The sequence below is a fragment of the Galeopterus variegatus genome, unplaced genomic scaffold, assembly GCF_000696425.1.
Source record: "Galeopterus variegatus unplaced genomic scaffold, G_variegatus-3.0.2 Scaffold428, whole genome shotgun sequence".
NCBI classification, from domain to species: domain Eukaryota; kingdom Metazoa; phylum Chordata; class Mammalia; order Dermoptera; family Cynocephalidae; genus Galeopterus; species Galeopterus variegatus.
In genome coordinates, this window is record NW_007726539.1 from 537929 (window position 1) to 557484 (window position 19556).

The window sequence follows — 19556 nt, forward strand, 5'->3', positions numbered from 1 at the left end:
GAAGTTTATAGGTTATTCACACAGTTCAGCTTAACCCGGATCATAAGGGAACAGAATTCCTTTCACGTTTAGCGAGTAGGCAGGGCCTTAAGGAAAAATGACTTATTGTAATACACACATATAAAATACATATAATAAAATAGGCACTTGTCTTTACTTTCTTTCCTAATTGTTTCTCAGTTTAAAGACCTAAAAGCTTACAGCACCATGGCAGTTTGGAAAGCAAAACCAGGTGGCCTTACAGAAATCTGATGTGGCCTAAATTCCTTAATCCTGTTAAAGACCAGTCTCATAACTTATTCTATTTGTCTTTGATAGATAAAAAGCAGAGTGACTACCCCATTGTCCCTAAACGAATATTTGGAGTTGGATTTTATGTTGATATTGCTAAGCTCAGGGGTTGACTGGGGGTTTGGATCCCCATACTGGCCAGCTGCCAAACAAACAAACAAAAAAATAGGCTCAAACTTGTTTCAGTGGCCTAATTTCTAAATTTTGGAAGATTTCTACCTGAGGATAGTCTTGCTTTGTATGACTGGCCTTGAATTACATTTTATTTGTTTATTTATTTTTTATAAAGATGACTGATAAGGAGATCTTAACCCTTGGCTTGGTGTTGTCAGCACCACGCTCAATCAGTGAGCTAACCAGCCATCCCTATATAGGATCAGAACCCGTGGCCTTGGTGTTATCAGCACCACACTCTCCTGAGTGAGCCATGGGCTGGCCCTGAATTACATTTTATGGAGCTAATTGACTTTTAGGAATCAAACTTAGTAGCTTGTCTTGTTAGTAAAGCTGTCTGCCCAAATGAGTCAGATCATATGTAGATGTTAAATATTTTCTTTGTGCATGCACTACGGATGTGCAAAACCAAAGGGACTTTTATCTGCGTTGTATACTAGATGAAACTTCTGCATACTAGTTGAAACTGTCAGCTATTTTGGTATGTATTATAGGCTATATTTTAATTATTTCTTAAGTCAGTAATTCAGATTTGTCCTTTGTATATAGCAGTGTGGCAATTACATTTTTGGCAATACTGTTTTGCACTTGTTTGACTATGAGCAATTCACATAACTTTTGTCTGTTTCTCTATCTGTAAGATGAAGATATAAGTAGTACTTATTTCTTAGGGTTGTTGCATTAAATGAGTTAATAAATGTCAAGCGTTGTTCCAGTCATTACGGCTACGTTCAGCCCAGTCCAACAATTTAGTGGTTTAAAATGACAGCATTTGTTTTGCTTATGAACCAGTGATCTGGGCATAGCTTAGCAGGGTCAGCTCATTTCTGCTCCACTTGGTATCATCTTGTGGAGTAGCTTAAAGGCTGGGGACTGGAATCTTCAGAAAGTTAACTGACTCCTGTTATGCATCTGTCACATGTCTGTTGCCTGGGCTGGGAAGACGCAAATAGCCAGTGCTGAAACAGCTGGGACTTCTCAGGCTTCTCTCTCTAGCTCTGTGTATGTTCTTCACAGTATCTCTTCAACATGGTGGCTTCAAGGGAGCCACATTTCTTACGTGTTAGTTCAGGCCTCCCAAGCTGTGTGTTCCAAGAGAGTGCCAGGCTGAAACTGCATTTCCTTTTATGACTTAGCCTTGGAGGTCTGGCAGTATCACTTCTGCGGTAGTCTCAGGCCTGCTCAGATTCAAGGAAAGGTAGCATAGATCCCACCTGTTAATGCCACATTGAAAGAAGAGAGGGATGGGATCTTACAAAACTGGCCATCTTTTGAATATACACTCTGACACAAGCGCATAGAACAATGCAGGACATATAGCAGACACTCAGTAAGTGTTAAATGTTACTGTAAGGAGCGGGAAGTCAGATATAGAGTGCCTTACTTTTGTGATATAACTTTCAATATAGTAAGTTACATAATCCCCTTTTTTTCTTAAGAGAAAGTCAACATTTAAAAGGCAGGCTGTTCATGGTTTTTTCGAAGTTCCTGTTTGTTTCAGCTTGTTCAGTTTTAGCTTATAATTTCTTTATCAAGCCTAGAATAAGTAGCAGGGCACATAATTATAGTTGAGTTCAACAAATGGAGGTGAAGAATGGTATGGATAACTCAAGTAAAGAGTTTTTACTCTTAGAGTTGTATAATATTAGGTATACAACTTCAGACTTTCCAAGATATGGGGGATTCTTAAATGCTTTGCACTGTTTTAAATTTTTTTTTTTTCCTTTTTGTCTTTTTTTCGTGTCCGGCAACGGATCGCAACCCTCAGTGTCGCGCCCGTACCGGACCGGGACCAGCAACGGGATCGCAACCCTCCGTGTTGCGCCCGCACCTCACTCAGCCAGTAAGCGGGAACCGGTTGTATGTGGGATCCGAACCCTCGGCGGGAGCGCCGCTGCGCTCCCAAGTGGCGCACTGTAGCAGTGCGCCACCGGGCCGGCCCTTAAATTTTAACCTTTAATAATTACGATTATAAGTGTGGGAAAGATATAGTGTAATCTTTCTAGTAATTAATGAGTGGCAATTTTATTATAGAGGAAAGGAACATCGCCTGTTAGCCAAATGATAGCTTACCTTGTTATATGATTAGATTGGGAATCCCTGTGCATGATTGTAATGTTTACCAACAATTTGATAAATGTGCTCTGAAAAACTGTACTTATTTTTATCCAAAGCTTTTTACCAATTACGAAGTTAAACTAAGTTTGTAATGCTCCCTCTGACCCTCTGTTAGATGTTTCTTATTTAGACCCGTAGAATTTTTGTCTCCCTATATCTCATGCCACTTAGTTCATTCCATATGAAGGACCATGTTCAGTCTTGAAAAATTATAATTATAGAATGTTTGTTTTCTAATAGGATACAAAGTGATCTGAAGGCTTCCTAAAGATTGTTTTTCATTGCTAGAACAAAAATAAAAGAGCCTTGATCCATTAAGGTTTAGGGAGGTTCTTAAGTGGAAACTTCAGATCAGTAACGTTTAGATTCTGAAGTTAAGAAAGTGGTTAGACTCTTTGATGATCTGTTTTTGTACACATTGTTTAAGTTTATACTATCTTCTACCTTTCTGTCTTACTCTGTATAACATAGCTCAGTGGTTTCTAACTTTTTAACGGAAAAGTACTGCCATTTCACAGTTAGTTGACATTTTTGATGTCTGTTGAGAAATAAACAATGTAAAAACAATTTACAGATTTTTGAATAGTAGATGAAACTTTTTTCCCAAATGAATTTTTATATGGAACTCCAGTGCATAAGAAGTTAAAATGGTATTTTAATAGAACTTATTTTTTATAAGTTCAAAATTTTAACATTAATTTATAAAGCCAATCAATGAGAACAGTTAAGTCTTTTTAGATGAATTTAAATTTGAAAGGGGGTTTGTGGATGACACATGGTTATGTCAGTTTAGGTATCCAATTTATTTCTTTACTCTGTTTTGACTGCTTAGTCCTGAAAATCTGATTTGCAGATATGGACACTTTTTCTTGGAGTCTCCATGTCACCTTAGTTCTACTGATCAAGAGCTATAAAAGGGCATTACTAGTAAGGGAATTTCATGTGAAAATTATCATTGCTAATGGCCTTAATTGTTGTTACTTCATATCACAAATGCAAACCTCAAACTTAAGCACTAAAACTCTGGTACTGTTTTCATGTCAACACTTTGTTAACACACACACACACACACACACACACACACACACACACACACACACACACACACACANCCAGCCATCCCTATATAGGATCAGAACCCGTGGCCTTGGTGTTATCAGCACCACACTCTCCTGAGTGAGCCATGGGCTGGCCCTGAATTACATTTTATGGAGCTAATTGACTTTTAGGAATCAAACTTAGTAGCTTGTCTTGTTAGTAAAGCTGTCTGCCCAAATGAGTCAGATCATATGTAGATGTTAAATATTTTCTTTGTGCATGCACTACGGATGTGCAAAACCAAAGGGACTTTTATCTGCGTTGTATACTAGATGAAACTTCTGCATACTAGTTGAAACTGTCAGCTATTTTGGTATGTATTATAGGCTATATTTTAATTATTTCTTAAGTCAGTAATTCAGATTTGTCCTTTGTATATAGCAGTGTGGCAATTACATTTTTGGCAATACTGTTTTGCACTTGTTTGACTATGAGCAATTCACATAACTTTTGTCTGTTTCTCTATCTGTAAGATGAAGATATAAGTAGTACTTATTTCTTAGGGTTGTTGCATTAAATGAGTTAATACATGTCAAGCGTTGTTCCAGTCATTACGGCTACGTTCAGCCCAGTCCAACAATTTAGTGGTTTAAAATGACAGCATTTGTTTTGCTTATGAACCAGTGATCTGGGCATAGCTTAGCAGGGTCAGCTCATTTCTGCTCCACTTGGTATCATCTTGTGGAGTAGCTTAAAGGCTGGGGACTGGAATCTTCAGAAAGTTAACTGACTCCTGTTATGCATCTGTCACATGTCTGTTGCCTGGGCTGGGAAGACGCAAATAGCCAGTGCTGAAACAGCTGGGACTTCTCAGGCTTCTCTCTCTAGCTCTGTGTATGTTCTTCACAGTATCTCTTCAACATGGTGGCTTCAAGGGAGCCACATTTCTTACGTGTTAGTTCAGGCCTCCCAAGCTGTGTGTTCCAAGAGAGTGCCAGGCTGAAACTGCATTTCCTTTTATGACTTAGCCTTGGAGGTCTGGCAGTATCACTTCTGCGGTAGTCTCAGGCCTGCTCAGATTCAAGGAAAGGTAGCATAGATCCCACCTGTTAATGCCACATTGAAAGAAGAGAGGGATGGGATCTTACAAAACTGGCCATCTTTTGAATATACACTCTGACACAAGCGCATAGAACAATGCAGGACATATAGCAGACACTCAGTAAGTGTTAAATGTTACTGTAAGGAGCGGGAAGTCAGATATAGAGTGCCTTACTTTTGTGATATAACTTTCAATATAGTAAGTTACATAATCCCCTTTTTTTCTTAAGAGAAAGTCAACATTTAAAAGGCAGGCTGTTCATGGTTTTTTCGAAGTTCCTGTTTGTTTCAGCTTGTTCAGTTTTAGCTTATAATTTCTTTATCAAGCCTAGAATAAGTAGCAGGGCACATAATTATAGTTGAGTTCAACAAATGGAGGTGAAGAATGGTATGGATAACTCAAGTAAAGAGTTTTTACTCTTAGAGTTGTATAATATTAGGTATACAACTTCAGACTTTCCAAGATATGGGGGATTCTTAAATGCTTTGCACTGTTTTAAATTTTTTTTTTTTCCTTTTTGTCTTTTTTTCGTGTCCGGCAACGGATCGCAACCCTCAGTGTCGCGCCCGTACCGGACCGGGACCAGCAACGGGATCGCAACCCTCCGTGTTGCGCCCGCACCTCGCTCAGCCAGTGAGCGGGAACCGGTTGTATGTGGGATCCGAACCCTCGGCGGGAGCGCCGCTGCGCTCCCAAGTGGCGCACTGTAGCAGTGCGCCACCGGGCCGGCCCTTAAATTTTAACCTTTAATAATTACGATTATAAGTGTGGGAAAGATATAGTGTAATCTTTCTAGTAATTAATGAGTGGCAATTTTATTATAGAGGAAAGGAACATCGCCTGTTAGCCAAATGATAGCTTACCTTGTTATATGATTAGATTGGGAATCCCTGTGCATGATTGTAATGTTTACCAACAATTTGATAAATGTGCTCTGAAAAACTGTACTTATTTTTATCCAAAGCTTTTTACCAATTACGAAGTTAAACTAAGTTGCAACCCTCGGTGTTGCGCCCGCACCTCGCTCAGCCAGTGAGCGGGAACCGGTTGTATGTGGGATCCGAACCCTCGGTGGGAGCGCCGCTGCGCTCCCAAGTGGCGCACTGTAGCAGTGCGCCACCGGGCCGGCCCTTAAATTTTAACCTTTAATAATTACGATTATAAGTGTGGGAAAGATATAGTGTAATCTTTCTAGTAATTAATGAGTGGCAATTTTATTATAGAGGAAAGGAACATCGCCTGTTAGCCAAATGATAGCTTACCTTGTTATATGATTAGATTGGGAATCCCTGTGCATGATTGTAATGTTTACCAACAATTTGATAAATGTGCTCTGAAAAACTGTACTTATTTTTATCCAAAGCTTTTTACCAATTACGAAGTTAAACTAAGTTTGTAATGCTCCCTCTGACCCTCTGTTAGATGTTTCTTATTTAGACCCGTAGAATTTTTGTCTCCCTATATCTCATGCCACTTAGTTCATTCCATATGAAGGACCATGTTCAGTCTTGAAAAATTATAATTATAGAATGTTTGTTTTCTAATAGGATACAAAGTGATCTGAAGGCTTCCTAAAGATTGTTTTTCATTGCTAGAACAAAAATAAAAGAGCCTTGATCCATTAAGGTTTAGGGAGGTTCTTAAGTGGAAACTTCAGATCAGTAACGTTTAGATTCTGAAGTTAAGAAAGTGGTTAGACTCTTTGATGATCTGTTTTTGTACACATTGTTTAAGTTTATACTATCTTCTACCTTTCTGTCTTACTCTGTATAACATAGCTCAGTGGTTTCTAACTTTTTAACGGAAAAGTACTGCCATTTCACAGTTAGTTGACATTTTTGATGTCTGTTGAGAAATAAACAATGTAAAAACAATTTACAGATTTTTGAATAGTAGATGAAACTTTTTTCCCAAATGAATTTTTATATGGAACTCCAGTGCATAAGAAGTTAAAATGGTATTTTAATAGAACTTATTTTTTATAAGTTCAAAATTTTAACATTAATTTATAAAGCCAATCAATGAGAACAGTTAAGTCTTTTTAGATGAATTTAAATTTGAAAGGGGGTTTGTGGATGACACATGGTTATGTCAGTTTAGGTATCCAATTTATTTCTTTACTCTGTTTTGACTGCTTAGTCCTGAAAATCTGATTTGCAGATATGGACACTTTTTCTTGGAGTCTCCATGTCACCTTAGTTCTACTGATCAAGAGCTATAAAAGGGCATTACTAGTAAGGGAATTTCATGTGAAAATTATCATTGCTAATGGCCTTAATTGTTGTTACTTCATATCACAAATGCAAACCTCAAACTTAAGCACTAAAACTCTGGTACTGTTTTCATGTCAACACTTGTGAAAATTATCATTGCTAATGGCCTTAATTGTTGTTACTTCATATCACAAATGCAAACCTCGAACTTAAGCACTAAAACTCTGGTACTGTTTTCATGTCAACACTTTGTTAACACACACACACACGCGTGCCTAGTCCTGTAGGAGAGGGGAGCAAGCAACAAGTAACTGGGTCTTTTTGGAAGGCATTTAATGGGTTATGGCATAAGGTATGTGACTTGTGGGCATGATTTTGTGTGAATGGACATGTGAAGGCTTAAATTAGGGTGGAGCAAACAGTGCAGAGCTGCAACCTTCCTAATAAATTATACTTGATTTCAGATTTTACACCCTTATTCCCTTCAGGTCCCTGTCCTCAACTCTCCTTTAAAGTTAGACATTTCAGTATTTCTTATTCATTTTTCATTTTCAAATTAAAAAAAATAGAAGAGTGGCACTGTTTTACATTTAATATCTTTAATGTCTGGCTTAACGGAGGGCAGCTGGATTCTCATATCTTCTACAGTTGGTCAGTTGCAATTAATATTTTTGGTTGGACTATGTGAAGAAAATCTGGCCTCACACATATTTGGTTGAAAAGTTTATTTCAGTACCCTTTTTAGATAATTGTGTGGCTATTTGATAATACGCCAACACTTGGTAAGTGTTAGTTTCTTATTAGTGGTGTGTAATCTGAAACAATATCAGTGAACTTTTCTCAGTTACGTTAAGACCATGGTCTTGTCATTCTCTGTCACGATAACATAAGTATCCATATATATATTGCTTCCTCTGTTTGTATACTTTGTTATTTAGCAAGCTGATCTTTATAATCTCAGTATTGGCAACCCTGTTAGCCACGGTCAAGTCCACCAAGCAGATGTTAACCTGGAAGCAATTTGAGTTCTCCAACATGGGGCTGTTACTGGATGTATGTGTGAGTTGGCCTTTGAATTCCAAAGGAAACCACTTCATAAAATTAACTGAGTGAATAATTTTAATATACGTATGGTCCTAGAAATATTATAAGATCAGGTGGATTGTCTCTAGGTCTGGTCATCTTGTTATGTAAACTTACAGGAAGAAGGACACTGCTTTCTGTTAAGTCACAATCAGAAATTACCTGGGCCGAGCCCATGGCACACTCCGGAGAGTGCAGCGCTGCGGGTTCAGATCCTATATAGGGATGGCCGGTGCGCTCACTGGCTGAGCGCGGTGCGGCCGGTCTCAAAAAGGACAAACAAACAAACAAAAACCAAAGGGAAAAAAAAAATTACCTGTAATTTGTCTCCTATGCCCCCCACAACCCCTTGCATCAGGACATTTTTTTTTTTTTTTTAAAGATGACCAGTAAGGGGATCTTAACCCTTGACTTGGCGTTGTCAGCACCGCACTCTCTGAAGTGAGTGAACTGGCCATCCCTATATGGGATCCAAACCTGCAGCCTTGGTGTTACCAACACCAAACTCTCTCAAGTGAGCAACGGGCTGGCCCTGCATCAGGACATTTCCCTTCATCATTCTTAAGAATGGAGAGAACAGTTGATTACAGCATGGGTCTGGGGTTGAAAGGGAACCTGGAGGCTTAGTATTGGATACTTCCTAGAAGTTGGAGGGGCCTAAGAGGGGCAGTGAAGCAGGAATTCAGTTGGCCCTGCTAGGCTGTGGGGGAGGCTCTGTGGGGATTCTAAAAATGTGTGGGGTGTCTTGAGTGTTCCAGGGTATGGGACCTACCCCTCACCTTCTCTGCCATTGTATTTGTAGCTTAGTCCCCAGTGGCAGACAAAGTTTATGCTCTTAACAATTACATTCTTACATTATGCTGTCTTTTTATGAGGAGCTATATCCACATGAAGTACTGTTTCAAGTGTATGATATCAAACATTGACTGACCAGTGCTTAGGGTTCACAGTACTTGGACTTTTTTGTAAGGTTTCCCTTCTGTGGTAAAGGTGATAAGCTAAAGTAGGTTAAGCACTATGTAGACAGATTCTATGTTGATAGTTGGATGTCTCAAAAGTATACGAGTCTCTCTTGACCTTACTTTACTTTGCTCAGTTTTAAAAAAATTGATTTTTGGTTTTTCAACTAATTTTGGGCTTTTTAATAAAAGCAGTGTGGATGTGTGGTTAAAATGGTGTAAAAGAGTACATACTCTTAAAATATAAGTTTCTCTTCTACTCTTGTCTTCCTACCCCTCCCTGCAAATATCTACTGTGTTTTGTGTGTTCTTCCAAAGAGATTATGTGTTTAGAGGCTAGCGGTATCTATATCTGTCTCCTTCCCCAGTTTAAGTATGCACATTGGAACATTACTACTCTGCACTTGTGTGTGTGTGTGTGTGTGTGTGTGTGTGTGTGTTTTACTTAACTATACCTTGGAGATTGTACCACAATAGTTCATTGAGGTTTATCACTTTTCATGAGATTGTTTATAAGTTGGGTATGTTATTAGTATTTGCAGTTAAATTAGTACAGTTTATGTAAGTATGTGCTTTATGGTTGAATATTTAAAAATATATAAAGCAAGTGATAAGGAAAATAGGCAACCATTTCAGGATTAAGGGCCTCACAAAACTTGAAATTTCTAAGACTTAAATAAAATTTTTATTTCGGTATAGAAAATCCACCATACTAGTATAGTAGTTTAGTCTTGCAACAACAAAGAGGATATGAATATTCAGATATTCAAGAACTGATTCACATTTGAGGGTTTTAGAATGAACCTTTAGAAATTTAGAATCCCGGGCGGGCCAGTGGCTCACTCGAGAGAGTGCAGTGCTGATAATACCAAGGCCACGGGTTCGGATCCCATATAGGGATGGCCAGTTAGCTCACTGGGTGAGCGTGGTGCTGAAAACACCAAGTCAAGGGTTAACATCCCCTTACCGGTCATCTTTTAAAAAAAAAAAAAAGAAATTTAGAATTTGTATTGACTGGTAGATAGTTAGCTAGATGAAATTAAATACTGGAATATTCTTGAAAGGGAAATCTGAGATATTTTTCCTATCTGAAGCATCCTACATTTTTGCTAACTTTAAACAGTGGGTGCATTTGATGTTACACACAAATCACCATAAAGCTTGCTTAGTAAGTTAACAAAATCCATGTTAATTTTTTTAAGTGTGAGTGAATACAGTTGTATTGGTATATAGGTGAATGCTTTTATTTTTAGAAGGTATGTGCTGAAATAATTGGGATTGAATTGTCCTGTCTGAAACTTTCAAATGGTTTAGAAAAACAGATTACATATAGCAAATAGGGCAAAATGTTAATTGAATTCAGATTTAGATATAGTGTCTTCAAAATCTTCCAAAATAAAAACTTGGTGGAAGGAAAGCATACCCCTTAAAAGTTAATACCTGTTTCTCAGTTTAACTGCTGATATTTCTTAAATTGCAAGCAGATATATAGCTTTTGATGGATTTACAGTACATTGTTGCTGTTGATCCTTCTGTGACTGAAGCTATTTGGGATGATATTGAAAGATACTGAAAAGAGAAAATAAAAGTAAATTGCTTTTAAAACGAGTGTAAAGGTGTGGTATATTTTATTAAGATGTGAAAATTTGAATGTTTTCAACACTACTATGTACTTTTTTCCTAGTAAGTAAAATAATTATTTAATACGTTGTTTAGTAAATGAAAAGTAAGTGGGATTGACTGGCATTTTCAGTGTTTTTAGTAGTTAGAGATTAGTTAAATTTGAATGTTTTCAACACTACTATGTACTTTTTTCCTAGTAAGTAAAATAATTATTTAATGCGTTGTTTAGTAAATGAAAAGTAAGTGGGATTGACTGGCATTTTCAGTGTTTTTAGTAGTTAGAGATTAGTTAAAAAAAAAATTGAGGGCCAGGAGAAGACGTTTTATTTGGATTTTGGTAAAATCAAAGAGTTATTGTGTCTCTCTTTTGCTTCTTATTGCAAAGTTTCCCAACCTCTTTGACATGGAAAGAGGTAGGATGTGGCAGCAGTTATATTCTCAGAATAGTGAACAGAAGAAAAGATTTCAGGTCAAGTGATTTGCAGAACTGTAAAGATGATGCTTTGATTCTGAACTATTTACAACTTGGAACTATTACTTTCTCATGCTTCTTAGAACTATGGAAGGGTTGAGATGTGATAAGCTGTGTGTGTGTGTGTTGTGTGTGTTGTTTTCTGTAGGGTATAGTATTGTGGAGTTCATGTCTGGTAAAAGTTGCTTAAATTATCGCATATCTGGTTTTGAGGTTCTGTTGTGTTTCTGCCTTGATTTGCACTTTATTGCCAACTGAATAATTTCAAAGCATTGTTGTTTTCTAATGGAGAATATGGTGTGTTTTTATGCTTTGTTCATACGGAGCAGTAGTATGTCAGTGGTAATCTTAATTAAATATTTATAAGATCATATTCATGCTAGTGAATTTCTAGAAATAACACAGCCTTTTTTCTTCTTTTGTAGCATAAGCAGTACTATAATGGATGTAGACAGCACAATTTCCAGTGGGCGTTCAACTCCAGCAATGATGAATGGACAAGGAAGCACTACTTCTTCAAGCAAAAATATTGCCTATAATTGTTGTTGGGACCAGTGCCAGGCTTGCTTCAACTCTAGCCCAGATCTGGCAGATCACATCCGTTCCATACATGTAGATGGTCAGCGAGGAGGGGTTGGTTTTGTCATTTCTTTTTTCATTCCCTGTGTTCATTAGTTTTATTAATTTATAATTGCTAGTTAATCTTCCTTTCTGGAAGTAATTTGGGGTTTTTTTTCTCATAGGCTTTATCTTTTTAAGTGATTTTTTTCTTTTAATACTTGATAGAATCAAATAAAAATAGAGTATATTTTGTGTTGGATTTTAGCTTGCTCTTAGATATGTTATTTTGAAGAAATTAGACTTTCTAAAATATAGTGGAGATATGAGTGAATACAGTATATTCCAAGGATCTAATGTCTGGAGTTGAGAACATTTAGGAATTGGCACTGTCCTGGATTTCCCTTGTTAGAGGGTTCTAAATTATCCCTGATGCTAAAATTAATTAGAGAGACTATTGTACCAGGATTAGTATATGTACATCTGTTAAATGACAACCTGAACTCATTACTTGTGAGTGAGAATTGAGCATTTTTCCTGGGTCTTGTCAGAGCTGATTTAGATAGAAAGTTCTGATTAGTTGGTATTGACTTATACCTTTTCATGAATATATTTAATTGTGTCAGTTCATGTAACTTTTATTGTGCAGTGAATAAAGAGCTAAGCAAATTTTGTGAGTTAAAGTGTAATGGACCAAAATAGTAATTTATAATTTTTTTTTCAACTTTACCTTTCTTGTCTTGTACAGTTGCTACACTTAGTATATTTTCCAAAAAATGTCACAGACAATTTATTAGGCCATGCATCTTCTATTAGCTTGCCATCACTGTTGAGGTACACTGATACTAAAGTGGTTAAAATCATCATGGTTAGGGGCTGGCTGATTAGCTCACTTGGTTAGAGCATGGTGCTGATAACACCAAGCACCAGCGTCAAGGATTTGGATCTCTGTACCAGCCAGCCATACCCCCACCAAAAAAAAAAAATCATGGTTTAAATGAGTGGGTAACTTTTTTCAAGGTTGTATTGATATTTAGATTACAGCATTGGTCTTTTCTTTTTCCCAAACATGCAACCATGTAAGCATCCCTAACATTTTAACCAGTTGTGTCCCATTTGGAATTTCTTTTAAAATATCCTTGCCACAATATGTATGTCAGCAATCTTTTGATTACTCAAACTTGATAAGTAAACATTTGTCTTCTTATTAGATTTTGTATGTATGGTGTCTGAGTAACACATAAAATGTTATACTTCCACATGGTCCATTTATGAGGTGTGTCCATCATGTTTTTTTTTTTCCCCCACTGTAATACCCAGCTCAGTGGTTAGGCTACTTTGGTAGCTCAGTCTTCCTCCTACCAATATGTCAGATATTTAATGTAAACTATCTTACCAAGTTGGTTTTCTGGCTGTTACGCATCTGCTTTTTGTGATCCAGTGCTTGATGCCACATGGTATATACCACTTTTGAGCTATGGCATGATGCTTTTCTGTCACTTGACTTAGCAACTATGTATAGGATCACAAGCTGTGTAGACCACTGGGCTTTTCTTAGTAGGTGTGGGAAAATTTTACATTTCTGTCTTGTATCTCTTGTATCCGACAAGTTGAGTTGGCACACAGCCTTATGAGAATGTTTTCAGTCCTTTACAGATGTGTAGGAGAAAATGCAGTTACAGACTGAATTTTCTGAATTACACATATCATGTAATCACTGCAACTATATGTACCTTATTGACATTACAGAGCTAGACAATGAAATCTTGGTATTTCTACCATAAGTATAATCTTGCTGAATTGAAAATCCCCTCATCACTGCAACTATATGTACCTTATTGACATTACAGAGCTAGACAATGAAATCTTGGTATTTCTTTGTCTTGCTGAATTGAAAATCCCCTCATATCATTTCTTGAACCCTTATTCATAATACTACTTTGTTGCAAGAAACTAAGATTCTCTAGCTAATTTCCAGAGTAATGCTGTATTGATCAAAGAAAGGAGTCTTGATCTTTGAAGGATATTTGCTAAACTGTAAATTTGCATTTACATTTACAGTTTAGCAAATATAAAGGATAAAAGAAATGTAGAAAATGCATCCTAGGTTTTTCTGAAATGCATATGAAATGCATACCAGTCATTGGTATATAGACTACATTTTCTGAATGGTAAAGCATGAATGAGAATTGAAAACTTGGCACTACTATAAATGATAAGAAAAATGTTGATCTGATTTTGTGATTTGAGGTTGGATTTTTGTGTTTTGAGAAGTTGTTGGTTGGAACATTGGAATTTTTTTTTGTTTTTGAAGTGGCTCTTTTTTTGGGGTGGCGGGGTGGCTGGCTGGTATGGGATCAACCCTGGATCTCAGTGTTATCAGCACCACTCTAACCAACTGAGCTAACCAGCCAACCCAAAATGGTCTCTCTCTCTCGGTTTTTTTTGTTTTTTTTTTTTAAAATAAAAACCATTTCTTAGAATGCAGTTCATTGGCATTAAATATATTCACATCGCTGTGCAACCATCACCACTATCCATCTCCAGAACTTTTTCATCGTCATCCCAAATTGAAATCTGTACCCATTAAACAAACTCTCTCCTTCCATCATTCCTTGCTAACCACTCTTCTACTTTCTGTCTGTGAATATGACTATTCTAGGTCCCTCATATAAGTAGAAAACATCTGATTTTGATGGTCTAATTTTTTTTTTTTTAGATTTCTTATTTCTTCTTTCTATCCCAAGTGTTAAACTGTCATGGAACAGAAACAGATGAGGAAAAAATTGGTAACCCTAGAAGGTTTTATGTTAATATTGAAAGATGATAGTTTTACTGGTACAGTGAATTAGCAAGATCTAAGTACTATATTCCTGTTCTTTTTCTCATTCCATTCTAATCCTAACCCTGGGAAAAACAAACAAAGCCATCATCATACAATAGCTTAGATACTCTCTCCACCCCCGCCCTCCCAAACCCCTCTTAAGCTATTTATGTTGCCGTGTCCATGTGGACTTTTAATTATATTTAGAGCCTGAAGTCAAGTGGAGTTTAGGTTTTTCTGATGTTTTCATATGTCAAAGTGGGTGGATACTTGATTCTACATTAAAAATTAATCATTTGGGCCAGCCCAGTGGCGCACTGGAGAGTGCACTGCCTGGGAGTGTGGTGGCGCTCCCGCCGAGGGTTCGGATCCCATGTGGAGACCGGTTCCCTGAGCGCGGTGCGGGCGCAACACCGAAGGTTGTGATCCCGTTACCGGTCAGTAAAAAAGACAAAAAGGAAAAAAAAAATTAATCATTTGAACAAGTTATGAATATACCTTTTTCAAAAAAATCATGAGAGTACTTTCTACGATTTAAAAAATAAAAACAGGCAAAAAAATCAACTTTTCATGTTAAGTGTAGAATTGTGTTCTTGGGTCCATACCTCTGTGTATGACTTGGTTCCAAAAACTAGAGTCTGAGCTATTTTACTAATCAAATTTCAAATTCCATTGTTTTCTTAATATACACCTAAGTCTTGGTAAGTGGGAATCATAATCTTGTATGATTTCAGGGTTCAATATAAGATCCATTGGTGTTCTGTTCTTTCTGTCTTTACTGTTTCTCATGTTAAAAACAATTGCAAGAGGCTGACTGGTTAGTTTAGTTGGTTAGAGGTCAGTGTTATAACACCAAGGTCAAGGCTTCAGGTCCCTATACTGTCTAGCTGATTAAAAAAAAAAAAAAAAAATGCCGGAACAAAATCTCTTCAGGTGTCTTGGCTCAGGATTTATTTAGTGTGTGATTTTAAGAGTACTTTTGTATAAATTCTTTGGTATGTTTTTTGTTTGGGCAGAGGGAAGAGATTTTGGAGGAGGTGGGAGATGATAGGGTATTTGAAGACTTGAATGAGACCAGTCACCTTTATATGTTTTATAAAATGGCATTTATAGACTAAATTTGTAGATTCAGTTGGAGTGCTGCTAGTAGGTGAAATCAGTTTTAGGAGGTCATTTTGAGTTTTTCATTAAAAAATTTTTTTTCATTGAAACAAAATTGCTTATACATATTTGTGGGGTACAGAGTTCACTATCAATACTTGTGTACAATATGTGATGATCAAATCAGGATAATTATCATATTTATCATTACAAAACATAGTCATTCTTTGTGTCCATTAACCAATTCATTTTGAATTTTGATTGCCAGTCTGGTATGTCCTAAACACAATATGAGATTGGCCATAGCTTTTGTAATAAATGGGAAATATTTTACTCTTATGATTTGAATGTTTTATTTTTGTCCCTGTTTTGTTAAATATCTTTCAAGAGAGGAAATTGAAAATGTTAATACATTTAATATGGCTAAAAATAATAGGATAAAAAGTTATATTGGTGAAACATATTCCTTCCCAATTTGGATTGAATCTGAATTCTATGGTGTTTAATTTTCAGTGTTAATTTTTACAATGGGGGAGTTTCTAAAAATAGAATATAAAGATTTTTTTACAACATATTCCTTCCCAATTTGGATTGAATCTGAATTCTATGGTGTTTAATTTTCAGTGTTAACTTTTACAATGGGGGAGTTTCTAAAAATAGAGTATAAAGATTTTTTTATATATTGTACATCAAAAAAGTCTCAGGTTTGAATAAAACCCTTTCGTCAGATTTTGGACTACTGTTTTCAAAGGGTCTTCCTAATATAAGTTAGGAAAGGAAATTTACCTTTTGAACAGTTTTCGTGAATCGTTCATGTGGAATTTTAGTGCCAGTTTTGTATATCAAAATTATCTTTGTGGAAGTGTAGTGCTTTTTGTCTCCCCAGAATTATTTCTAAAATATTTCACTAAAATGTAGCTAAACTCGTCTCTTTACGCTTATTTCATTTTCTATAAAATTCACAAGGTTGAAGGTTTTGATTTTTCTTTGAATCTGAAGGTGTCGCCTTAATAGTGTTACTAGGCATTATTCCATCTAGAGTCTAGACCATACCTACTCACTAATTAAGGCTGTTTCTGATGTAATTAAAGGGTCTGCCATTACCTTCGTAGTCCTGTTTGCTCATAGGAAAAAAAACATTAGAAGTCAGAGATTGTTGTTTCTCCCATATGTAGTGGTTGGGTAATGTTAGGAAGAGGCAGTATTTATCTGGAAGGAACTAAATCCTTTTCTTTGATTTTAGAGTAATTTAGAGCAGTGATCACTTAAGAGTTATATCAACAGAATTCTTTACTGTTAAAAAATTGTTTAAAAATGTTAATTTTGTTTCTAAATACTTGCTTTAAGGCATTTCTGTTTATGTGGTATTACTTGTGAGAATTTTAAATCAACCTGATTCCTGTTTTAATAAACAGGAATTTACTTGTATCGAAAATTTAAGACTCTTGAGTCTAGTAGACTTGAGTTAGGAAATAGATAGCACTGATTATTTGCATGTGATTATCAAACTATTGAATTAATTTCTTTAGCATTCAAATATAGCTTTTTAATTTTTTTCTTTTCCTAGATTTATTTTTAAAAGTAACTTTTAACTCTGGGAACCTCAGGCATCAGTTTATAAACATGTGCTAGGGGCAGGAATTTTAAGTATGAAGGAGGAAGTGTTATGACTTCCTGTATCTGTTTAACTAAAACTAGCAAATCTGTTGTGGAATCAGGATATGCAGTAACATTCTCTAAACAGTCATGCCAAATGGCAGTGTGGTATCGCCTTTGACATAATGATTCTTTCAAAGGTAATGATTGCATTAGATTCGTGCTTTTCTTACTGATGTTGGGGGCAGTTTTCAATGTTCAGGTTGATGGAAATATCATCAGTTTAGGAAATTGATATCTCACTTTTAGGAAGATGATAAAGATAAGATAGTCTTGTTACTTTCTAAATCTAGTCATACTCAGTTGCCTGATCCTAAGAATGTGGATCTAGTATTATGATGTAGAATCTCATGCCGATTGTTTTTTTACCACTATATTAATTTAACGTTTTGTATTAAATTTTGCTTTATAGTCAAGATAGTTGGAAATAATTCTTAATGAACAGAATAATACAAGCTTAGTGTTAGTATGCATGTGAGAATAGGAATTGGTGAGTAGTAAAATTATAATTTGATGATTTAATTTTTATTCTTTGAAGTTGAGAATATTAGTATCTACTAATTAATGTTTATTGATCATTTTTGTTTGTTTTTATTGTTTATGTCTTTGTATTTTCCTGATATTTAAAATTAGTAGATGCTTCTTTCTTCATGCAGTCAATACAGAAATGTGAATAATGGCTCACAGTTCCATTTCTAAGGGATATTTTGTTAATATTTTATTTATTTATTTATTATTATGATTTTTTTTTTCCTTTTTTGTCTTTTTTACTGACCGGTAACGGGATCGCAACCCTTGGTGTTGTGCCCGCACCGCGCTCAACCAGTGAGCGGGAACCAGTCTCCACATGGGATCCGAACCCTCGGCGGGAGCGCCGCCGCGCTCCCAAGCAGCGCACTCTCCAGTGCGCCACCGGGCCGGCCCTTATTTATTTTTAATTTTAATTTTTTATTCCTTTTTTGTTCATATTTTATATATTTCTTCTGAATGGCACTTAGTGATTAGTGTGTCAGTTCCTTATTGAGGGAGTGGACAGCAGCATTAGGGAGAAGGGTTAAAACTGCTTTATACCTGGAAATTCAGAAAGTTTAACTGTATTACATATTTCTCAGCCAGTGAGCGGGAACTGGTCTCCACATGGGATCCGAACCCTCGGCGGGAGCGCCGCCGCGCTCCCAAGCAGCGCACTCTCCAGTGCGCCACCGGGCCGGCCCTTATTTATTTTTAATTTTAATTTTTTATTCCTTTTTTGTTCATATTTTATATATTTCTTCTGAATGGCACTTAGTGATTAGTGTGTCAGTTCCTTATTGAGGGAGTGGACAGCAGCATTAAGGGAGAAGGGTTAAAACTGCTTTATACCTGGAAATTCAGAAAGTTTAACTGTATTACATATTTTAATTGGCCCATATATTAAATGGCTCTGTTTGTCAATTGAAGACTTGCACCATGTTTATTGAACTTACAAGAAAAACTCTTTGTTGAGATAGTGATGAAAATTATTATTGGCTCTTCTTTTAACAGGTATTTGTTTGTTTATGGAAAGGTTGCAAAGTATATAACACTCCATCAACCAGTCAAAGTTGGTTACAGAGGCATATGCTGACACACAGTGGAGATAAACCTTTCAAGGTAAGTATGTATGTATGTGGGGGTTTTTTTGTTTGTTTTTTTTTGTTTTAATTTCAACTTATGTTGACATGTTTCTTAATGGGCATACTTTTGCCCTTCTAAAATTTTTTAAAAGAACCATTTGTTTGGGCCGGTCCATGGCTCACTCGGGAGAGTGTGGTGCTGATAACACCAAGGCCATGGGTTCGGATCCAATATAGGGATGGCTGGTTAGCTCACTGGGTGAGCATGGTGTTGACAATACCAAGTTAAGGGTTAAGATCCCCTTACCGGTCATCTTTAAAAAAAGAAAAGGAACCATCTGTTTTAACATTTCTATAGATGCATGGAATTTCAAAAGTAGATGGAGATAAAGATAATTTAATTCAGATTTTTTTCAATTTGAAGAACAGAAAAAAAGTTACTGTTAAGTTAGGATCTTGAAAATAGCTAGTGGACAGACGAAAAACTTGAATCATTTGGCTATTGTTAATACCTGGTGGTCTCACCGTCAAAGATGCTAGCGTTTTTATTAGAAAATAATGTTGACTGCTATATGAAATAAATAAATTGTAGAACATCAGGGATTTGATTTCCTTTCAGTTTTGAGGTCACACTACTGAGCTTAGTTGTAAGTCACTTTGTCAAATAGATGTATTATGGGAAATCTTTATAAAGACCAAGTTTCTATAACAATCACTTTTCCATTTATCTTTATTAAAAATTAAAATAT

At 36.2% G+C, this 19556-nt stretch overlaps 1 protein-coding gene across 2 annotated transcripts in view; it reads left to right on the forward strand.

The window, feature by feature from the left end:
• Positions 1-19556, forward strand: part of AEBP2 (AE binding protein 2) — a 61678-nt gene that overhangs the window by 12431 nt on the left and 29691 nt on the right. For both annotated transcript variants that reach the window (XR_550206.1, XM_008568653.1), the window contains exons 2-3: positions 11499-11706; positions 18737-18844. Coding sequence is in view for 1 of the 2 variants with exons in the window: in XM_008568653.1 (XP_008566875.1) it covers positions 11499-11706; positions 18737-18844 (316 nt within the window). In the remaining variant the exon portion in view is untranslated. The remainder of the gene's footprint in view (positions 1-11498; positions 11707-18736; positions 18845-19556) is intronic.